Genomic DNA, 10,578 nt, shown 5'->3' with positions numbered 1-10,578 from the left:
CATCGATTTTCGTATTTACCTGATTTAAAAGTTGAACGTTGCGATTCTTATTCAGGCCATTTAAATATTGTACATTGCGATTCTTATTTACGAGATTTAAAAAACCAATATCGCGATTTGTATTTACGAGCTTTTAAAACCCTATGTAGCTACGCGAGCTTAAAATCCAATATCGTGATTCGTTTTTGCCGTTGTAATATCTCGCGATTTTAAAATTATGCATCTTGATCTAAAAATTACGCATCATGATTTGTATGTTCGCATTTTTTAAATTCGATGTAGAGTTTCATATTCACGTGATTTAAAAGCCTCATATCGGGATTTATAATCACATGGTTTACAAGTTTAAAAATCGCACTTTTTTTGTCAAATTTTTGTTTATATATATATATTCTTGGATTTCCTCTTTTTTACTTTCTGACTACTCTCATCCCTGTATATATATCATATATATGCACACACAGATACTCCATATTCATTCATAAAAAAACATATCTCATTGCCATAACACATTAGATGATGAGCAGTAATTAAAGACTTAAAAACCATGACACAGGAAGTTTGTTGTGTCCTCTAAATAAGGAAATTGCACAGCTCTGGCACTGATACATTTGGTTCATTAGTACAATGAATCAAATCTGTAATATAATATACATTTAAATAAATATATAATAGCACTAAATTTGGTAGGAAAATAAAATTGCAATACATGTATGTATAAAACTGTACATGAAAATGAAAGGAAGGCATTGCAACAACTGATGAAGTGTTGAAAAGTCTGTAGCAGGCATCACAATCAATAAAATTCATTGAAACATTGTGACATAAGAAGATGTAAAAATTAATTTAATCAATTTCTTAGAAAATTAAAATAACTGTAATCTTTTCCGTAAGAAAGTACAGTAAATCTTTATTTTATAATTAGTGTAAAGAACTGTTATAATATCATGGGTCTGTCTAGGTTTTTCTGAAAGGTACCTATTTTGTGAAAATTTTATGGTAAAAATATAGATTTATCGTTTCTTAAGGGATACAAAAATAAAATTTTAAGAAAAAGTATTTTGTGAAACTACCGTTTTTCCAAAGTTGAATTTGTGAAACTACCGTTTTACCTAAAATTGAATTTGTGAAGGTACCGCTAAACGGTAGTAAATTCGGCCTGGACAGATCCCTGTCTTTCTTTACTCTGTTTTTTTAAATTTAAAATATATAAATATGAAGATGCAGAGTATACTATCATTTCAATTAATGTTATCATAATGCTTTTTTTGATATTTATTGTTGTGTTTTTGTCAGAGAAAATAGTAACTTCGTTAAGTCTTGAAAAATTCTTGAAAAGTCATGAATTTGATGTAGCAGATACCCTGTATATATATCTTTACAAAATATAGTTTGAAAAAATTGAAATTATAAGAAGAGGAATCTAAACTTATGACTAAAAAATAAAAAAAATCCTTTTTAGCAGCTCTAGTTATTATTACAGCATTGTTGCTCCGTTTTAGTTTTTTTTTTAAATAGATACATAAGAAAGAATGGTTTTTAAAGCATCTTAATTTTAAAAGAAACAATCCTTCATTCAGGGGCTCTTTTAACCATCAAGACCTAGGGATATTGCCCCGATATATAAGTTTTCTTTTGAGCCAAAAACTTTTTGTTCCAAAATCTTAAAGCTACCTAATCTTTTCTGTGTCACTAAACAATTAATTTATTTCAGAAGTTACGTATTTGGATGTAAAGGATTAGATGGTGCACTTTTAGGTAGTGAAGAACTCTCTCGATTTTTCCCTAACTATAAAATCGCTGTTTTTGTTGGAACGTGGAATATGAATGGTCAAGTAAGTATATTTCCATTGATATTTTCTGTATGTCACATGTTTTGATGAATCCATTAATACATTTTGTATACTTGTCTGAATTAAATCAAATAATCTGAATTAAAATAACAAAATCCCGGCGACATTGTCATTGAACATTACAGAGTTCATGCAGAAAGATTTTTTTTTTTTGCAAAGTAAAAAAAAATGTATTTTTCTTTACTAAAAAAATTTATACATAATATTTGAATCGTGCATTTAGATAATCACCAGGGGTCTGTCCAGGTCGAATTTACTACCGTTTAGCGGTACCTTCACAAATTCAANAAAAAATTTATACATAATATTTGAATCGTGCATTTAGATAATCACTTTTTGAAGCACTCAATTTACGCCTTTAGTATTGTAAATCGATGTAATGTTTCAATTATATTTTTGACAGTTATTGGCATTGATTTTTACCTGGATTTTAAATATCCCGATATATTTAAAACAATATGGAAAATTCGAATCGTACATTGGAGTATTTACTTTTTAATGCAATAATTCTATCGAATTTTCGACAGTTTTGCTATTGATTTCTCCATGGTTTTTAAATCCAATATTTTTATACAATATTATCTATTACAAAAACCTAATCTTGAAATGAAACACGCATTTGAGGAGACCGATTCACGTGATTTCCTCATTGATCTTTTTTTCGGCAATTGTGATGATTATTTACAAAATGCAAAGAAGGAAATAATTTGTGCATTCGCCCACCCCCAACAAAATGCGAGAATAGAATATCACCCATAATATTAGAATAAAAAATATGTATACATAATTCTTTTGTAAACACAGTGCTTTTGTTATTTTAAATAAGTAGCATATATGTTTGTTATTATTAAAAGTATCTTCCAGAAAGATATTAGTGCTGGAGAGTTTACAAAACCCAGATAGCTCAAAAAAATTCTGCCACGGGTGTGTGTGTGTGGGGGGGGTATTTACTGGCAGAAAATTGCCGCTACCATTATGTCAGATGTATAGCACTAGATCAGACTTTTATTTCTTCAGAGAAAGCGGCTCTCAAGATGAGCCTGAGAATAAACAAGAGCAAAACTAAATATTTGCCCTGTACTAAAACAAGCTTCAATAACACCTATTTCAAAATGGAAGAATATAAATTTGAGGTTGTTGACAATTTCGTTTGCTTGTGTTCTGTAATCAACAACAGGAACAATATTACAATGAAAATACAAAGAAGAATTACTATAGCCAATAAATGTTCTACTGGAATTCGAAAATACATGAAATCTAATGTAATTCATAGAAAAAACAAAAGTTTTATTATATAAATCTCTTTTAAGATCAGTTTTAAGATATACTTATGAAACCTGGACCATATCTTGTACGTATGAGGCTATGTTAAGTACGTTTGAAAGAAAAGTCTCGAGAAGAATTTTTGGAGGAATTCAAAAAAATAGTGTGTGGCTTAGAAGATCAAAATCTAGAGCTTTATCACTCATATAATGAACCTGACATTATTAACTTTATTAAATGACAGAATAAAATGGGCAGGCCACGTTTTCATAATGAAGGAAGGAATACCACAAAAAGAGTTTTCAATGCTAGACTAGTTTGCACACGAAAAAGAGGCAAGCGGAATATGAAATGGATAGATGGCCTAGAAAAAAACCTTTTGGTCATAAAAACTGAAAAAGGTTAGCGTGAAAAAAAATTCTTCAGAAGGCCAAGGCCCACCCTAGGCTGTCGAGGCATTGATGATGTTCATGTCAGACCTACCAACTCACAAGTATTTGACCTGCGTTTCTGGGCCTCACCTCAGGGTTTCAGGCTGCGAAACAATTTTTTAAGGCTATTTTCCTAATAACTGTATGAATCAGAGGATTAATTTACATTTTACCTTTATCCTTCAAAACTTTTTCTCTAATACAGTAGAGAACCAACTATAAGGAATGCTGGAGACCATTCCTGATATCTGAATCTTGTTGAGGCAAGTTTACGCTTTACAGGATAATAATATGCAGAGTGATAAAAGAAATATGATAACAGTCATGAATGTAAGTCAAATTCATCAAATTATATATAATTTAACAGACATTTTTTTCAGAAAAATGGACCAAAAATGGAAATTTTTTTGACTGTTTAATTTTGTTCTCTATATTATTATAAAAGTTAGAAAATGGTTCTTTATTGCAGAAATAAAATTTTAAATGCAATAACTATTGTACTTATAATTTTTATATGCGCACAAAAAAGTAATGAATTACACGCATATCTTATTCAATCAGAGCAAATTAAACAAAATTTTGAAGCTAAATGTAATAAAACACAACAATATGATTTTCAATACATGAATTTTGCAAATCTTTTCCCTCCCTCGGCTGAAGTTGTAATCGTTAAAAAAATAGGACCACTAATGCCATCTATTAGGAAAATAGTGAATTAAGTATCCTAAAGTAGAAACGAACTCAGTTTGGGCATCACAAATATTGCACTAAGTAATTGCCAGAACTAGATTGGGGCAACACTGGCAAAAGGTTAAAAGTAAAATTATCTATTATATTAATTAAACTAAAAGTTTAAAAATAATGTATCAAGTATTTTTTTAAGAATGCGTTCATTGATACTAAACTGGTTATCTTGGTGTGAGGTTGGTTAACCCCTGGGGTACCTTTCGAAATTAGACTTACAGGTTATTATATTTTGGTTCACAGATGGCACTTCAGTTGCAAATTAACATAGTGATAAAAAGTGTTAAAAATCAAGATTTCTCCAGAAATGTATGCAAGATAAAAAAAAAAAAAATTGTATAATCATGCTTGTTATTTTAAAAACCGCTTAAAATCTAAACCGCTTCCCTGATTAACCCGAGTTAACTCGGGATAATCAGGGAAGCGGTTAAAAATAACAAGCGGTTTTTAATAACCGCGGTTAAAAATAACAAGCGGTTATTAAAAACCGCTTGTTATTTTTAACCGCTTCCCTGATTATCCCGAGTTAACTCGGGTATGTATATATATCGCACACATTTATTATCCTGTGTAAACTCGGGCATAACGGAATTCGTCAATACGTTTTGTTTTATCACGTTTTTATTCGGCCGGAAGCAAAAAAAAAAATAATAATAATCTGCTGTGATTGGAAGTTTGCCAATTTTTGTTTGGGAGTTTTGCCATTTGTGGGACTTCAGACGTGTTTTGTACAATTGTATATACGATGGTTCGTGGTGTTGTAGTTTGTGTGTGTTGTCGATCCCGAGAGCTATGCGGGCGGGAGCTTCGGCTCCTGATAGGGTCACCCAGGTCGGAGGGGAGACACCAGACAAAGAGGAACCCCCTGGTCCTCCAGGTTGGGCGTGGGGCTAACAACTCCACCTCGTAAAAACCAACATGTTTTGAAATCCAAAGAAGTAAATCACGGACTGCCTTCATGTAATTTGACCAGGAAACGTTCAAAGGAAATGAGATTTGGATACTGGAATATACGCACTCTCTATCAGAGTAAAAATCTGCAGCTACTGATCGAGCAAATGGATTCATATAGATTGGACTTGTTGGCTATACAAGAAATGCGCTGGACTGGTACTGGTGTCTTGGAAGAGAGAAGACACACGCTTTTTTACAGTTGTCATAAAACAAAACATTTATATGGAACTGGCTTCATCTTAAATAAAAAACTCAGCTATCTGGTTATTGATTTTCAAGCTATCTCCCCTAGACTATGTCTATTGCGCTTAAAAGGAAGTTTTACCAACTATTCCATCATTAATGTATATGCACCAACTGAAGAAGGAGATGATGAGGAGAATATGACGAGTTANATCTGGTTATTGATTTTCAAGCTATCTCCCCTAGACTATGTCTATTACGCTTAAAAGGAAGTTTTTCCAACTATTCCATCATTAATGTATATGCACCAACTAAAGAAGGAGATGAGGAGGAGAAAGATAATTTTTATGACGAGTTAGATCGCCTCTGGAGCTTATGCCCAAGACATGACGTGAAAATCATCATGGGTAATTTCAACTCTAAAGTTGGTCATGAGGAAGAATTTAGACCAGTTTTGGGAAACTATAGTTTACACGATGTCTCAAATGATAATGGAATCAGGCTTATTAGTTTTGCTGCATCTCATGATATGATAATTGGAAGCACTTTCTTTCAGCATAAGAACATTCATAAGGCAACGTGAAGATCCCCTGATGGATCATACAGAAATCAGATTGACCATATACTAATTAGCTCTAGATAACATACAAATCTTTTAGATGTAAAAACTCACAGAGGAGCTAACTTAGACTCTGATCACTATTTAGTGATCTGTAAGCTTAGGGAAAGAATCTCAATGGTGAGAAAGGCAAGAAGGGTCAATTCTGTAAGATTTAATTGTGAAAAGTTGAGCAATCCTGAGGTTCGCAGGGAATTTCAAACTCAACTCTCAACTGAGCTTAATGCGAAAGAGGATTGTGATGAATTAAATAGGGAATGGCAACAAGTAAAAGATTCTATACTCTCAACAGNAGATAACGTACAAATCTTTTAGATGTAAAAACTCACAGAGGAGCTAACTTAGATTCTGATCACTATTTAGTGATCTGTAAGCTTAGGGAAAGAATCTCAATGGTGAGAAAGGCAAGAAGGGTCAATTCTGTAAGATTTAACTGTGAAAAGTTGAGCAATCCTGAGGTTCGCAGGGAATTTCAAACTCAACTCTCAACTGAACTTAATGCGAAAGGGGATTGCGATGAATTAAATAGGGAATGGCAACAAGTAAAAGATTCTATACTCTCAACAGCACATGAGCTGCTGGGCAGGAGAAAAAGATCAATAAGAACTAACTGGTTTGATGAAGAGTGTAGAATGGTCAATGAAAGAAAAAATAAAGCTTATAAAAATATGCTTAACAGAAAATTTACCAGAGGATCAATCGATGAATATAGGAGTGCACGTAGAGAGGAAAAGAAAGTACACAAAGGAAAAAAGAAAGCTTACAGGGAGAACCAATTTAAAGAAGTCGAATCTCTCAGGACCAACCATGAAAGCAGAGCTGGTCATCAATGAGGGAAGAAGAGACTTTTAACCTAGGATCTCTCTTTGTAAAGATGAAAATGGAACTAATGTTAATGAGAGAAATAAAATTATGGATAGATGGGTTGAACACTTTGATCATTTACTTAACTCCAATGAGTCAAGTGAATTAAATTTTATGGTCAACAATATCAATGATACACTGGTTGACACTCCGACCCTGGAAGAGGTACAACACGCTATCAACAAGCTGAAATGTAATAAAGCGGCAGGACCAGATGATATCCCAGCTGAAATTCTAAAATATGGTGGGAACGCTATTGTAAACAACATCTGGAAAATTATTCTATCTAGTTGGGAGAGAGAGATATTACCTACTGAATGGAAGTTGAGTATTTTATGTCCAATACATAAAAAAGGGGATGTATTGGACTGTCTCAACTATAGAGGAATAAGTCTGTTATGCGTTGCCTATAAGGTCTTCTCAAATATCCTATTTGAACGTCTGTCTCCCATTGTAGACAGCATCATAGGTGACTATCAGTGTGGTTTCCACAAAGGAAGGTCCACAGTTGACCAAATCTTCACCCTACTACAAACTTTGGAGAAATGTTGAGAATTTGGAATAGAGACCCATCATTTATTTGTGGATTTTAAGGCGGCATATAACAGTATTAATAGGACTGAGCTATTAAGGACCCTATATGATTTTAATATTCCATCAAAATTTATCAGACTTGTAATGCTCACACTCACTGAAACCATTTCAACAGTACGAATTCAAGGGGAACTATCTACTTCTTTTGAAATTCATAATGGAGTTAGACAGGGAGATGCATTAGCGTGTCTTCTGTTCAACATAGCCTTAAAAAAAGTTATTAGAGATGCTGGCATAAATACTACAGGTACTATATTTAATAAATCAGTGCAGATTTTGGCATACGCCGATGATATAGATATCATCGCAAGATCTAGGACAGCACTGAGTGAAAATTTTTTGGCACTGGAAAAATCAGCTAAAAAAATTAACTTACAAGTGAATGTGGAGAAAACAAAATATATGTATTGTGGTACAATGGAAACCATCCCTAAATTGTTTAAAATAGATTCTTTTAAATTTGAATCTGTAAAAAATTTTACTTATCTAGGATCAGAAATAAACTATCAAAATGACATCAATCCTGAAATCAAAAAAAGAATAATCGCAGCCAATCGCTGCTTCTATGGTTTAAGACATTATTGAAATCTCACTTAATAAAAAGAAAGACTAAGATCTTACTTTATAAGGTGTTAGTCAAGTCAGCTTTGACTTATGCTTCAGAGACATGGACTTTAACAAAAAGGGAAGAAAAGCTATTAGCAACCTTCGAAAGGAAGGTCCAACGAACCATCTTTGGCCCTATACTCTATAACGACAACTGGAGGAAAAGATATAATTTTGAAATATATAGAATCTTTGATGGCGATGATATCATTAAATCTATTAAATTAAGTAGAATGAGATGGGCCGGGCATGTAGTGAGAATGAGCCCAGAACGAACAGCATTGAGAGTCTCTAATGCAACCCCCTCCAATAAAAGGCCAAGAGGATTGCCCAAAAAGAGATGGAAGGACTGTGTGGATAAGGATTTTGCCATCCTAAAGGTACAGAACTGGAAAACAATTGCGGGAGAAGGGCAGAATGGGAAAAGCTTCTGAGGAAGGCCCAGGCTCACAAAGGGCTGTCGTGCCAATGCTGATGATGATATACAATGGTTGCTGAATTTACATAGTAAAAGGAATTTTTAAAAAATGACGTTCGCGAGAGAAAATAAGAGTAATGCAGATGATTTTTCAGATTATGAAGGTGTGAACATATATATACGAAGACTAATGTTTAACTTTTTTTATTTGCCTGAGATAGTTTGGGATAATAAACTGATGGTAAATTAATTATTTTTTACATAAAAAAATAAAAATTTCAACTTAGAACTTGTGTTTTGTTTTAGTACCTTGTATTTATAAATGGGGAAAAAAATTTTGATTTTTTGAATATTTTTTTTTCTCTAAAAAAATGATAACGGAAACGGTTAATGACGCTAAACTTGACTTCTATCCTCAAACCGGGACCTACCTCATCAAAATTGGCCAAACCTTTTGGATTAGGGTGGTGCTCATCTTTTATGACATTTAGGATTTTTATAACATAAAACACAATTTTTTATTTATCTGTTATATTGCCAAATTTTATCACTTTTTGGGCAACAATTGTCCTAGTCTGTAATTATGCTAGTCAGCTGAGACCCAGTCAAAATTTCTCAGAAAAAAATTTAGCTTTTTTTTATTTTAAAGAAAATTGCTGAAAACGTCTTTATATCTATATAAAAAGTACAAAATTTGAAAGACCCTTAAGCACCTAGTAGATATGTATGTTTTATGCATATTATAAAATTTTAATTCATAAATGAGAAATAACCTTAATGATGTGTTTTTAGGATCCACCCAAAAATATTGATGATTTTTTGTTGCCTCACGATTCAGAGACTTTACCTGATATTTATGCTATTGGAGTTCAAGAAAGCATGCAATCAAAGTAAGCTTTCTATACAAAACTCTCTATAACTTTATTCATATTACTAAACTGTACAAAACAGGTATTAAATAGAGAATATTATGTATGTAATAATAGTACTCAGTGAGCTCTTTCTATATTTTTCCAGTGTGATTAGTATGATAACATTCATTAATTTGTACAGACAGGGCAGTTGCTCCGGGCCCACATCAGAGGGGGACCCCCAAGTCAAATTGAAAGTTAATTTTACGTTTCCTTCCCTATTAAACTTTTTTTCAAACAAAATATCTGTACAGTGAAAAATCTGCCAGTTTTATGTTTGCTTCTTCATTAATCTATATTTCGTAAATCCATGACTTTCTAGGGGCGAAATTCAGTTAAATTTTTGGAATCACGATGGACGAATTGGGCCAATCAAAATCCTGTATTTTTACATATAGCAAAATACAATATGTTTTCAAAAATACAGGCTTCTGATTGGCTTAAGTAAGCCATGGTAAGTGTGAAAATTTGACTGAATTCCACCCTAATGTCAGCAAAAACATGAATTTTTTGCAGCTATATGACAAAGTTAACAATAAGAAAACTGCATTCAGCATAATGGCATAGAATTGACAGAAAATTAATAGAATGGACAGAACTATATTTCGTCTGACCATTGGAGGGGGTCAATTTTCTTGTTATACATTTATAATGAGGTGAAAAATTTATATGCCTAAATGAAGTTCAGTTCTTTATTATTGAAGTAGTGAAGCAGAGGGGGGGGGGGCAAAACTTTTTTGCGTCGGGCCCTGGCTATGCATTTGGCTTGGTAAGTTTATATGGTGCACAAGAATATTTTGAAAGTTGACCAAACTGATCACTAAAGTCCGGAATTTCAGGCAATAAAAAATGCAAAAATAGGCAGGCAAAAAGGAATTTAAAAAGCTTGAAATAGGTACTTAAAAAAGGCACTTAAAATTGGAGCAAAATGGTAGTTGGTAATGCCTAAAAGCCCATATAGGTATCTAAGGTATAAAAAGAGTTGCTATAAGTATCCGGTATACCTACATATTCATTTTACTCGACTGTCATAGCAATAGTACAAAAGATGTGGACATACTTGCACAAAAAAAAATTCAACTGCGTAAGTGTGAAATAAAAATTGAAAACTCATACTTACAATAATATTGTATGCAGA

General features: G+C 32.7%; 1 protein-coding gene across 1 annotated transcript in view; it reads left to right on the top strand.

Annotated features, from left to right (window-relative positions):
• The window catches only part of LOC107443026 (Inositol-3-phosphate synthase), a gene marked incomplete at its 5' end in the record, with an annotated part of 42,797 nt that overhangs the window by 6,445 nt on the left and 25,774 nt on the right, over nt 1-10,578 (top strand). Inside the window, 2 exon segments of the mRNA XM_043056330.2 lie at nt 1,715-1,835; nt 9,322-9,419. Of these exon segments, the coding sequence (XP_042912264.1) occupies nt 1,715-1,835; nt 9,322-9,419 (219 nt within the window).

This window comes from Parasteatoda tepidariorum, chromosome 2 (assembly GCF_043381705.1).
Source record: "Parasteatoda tepidariorum isolate YZ-2023 chromosome 2, CAS_Ptep_4.0, whole genome shotgun sequence".
NCBI lineage: Eukaryota > Metazoa > Arthropoda > Arachnida > Araneae > Theridiidae > Parasteatoda > Parasteatoda tepidariorum.
The sequence above is the reverse complement of the archived record's forward strand: the minus strand, read 5'-3'. Positions and strand labels throughout refer to the sequence as shown.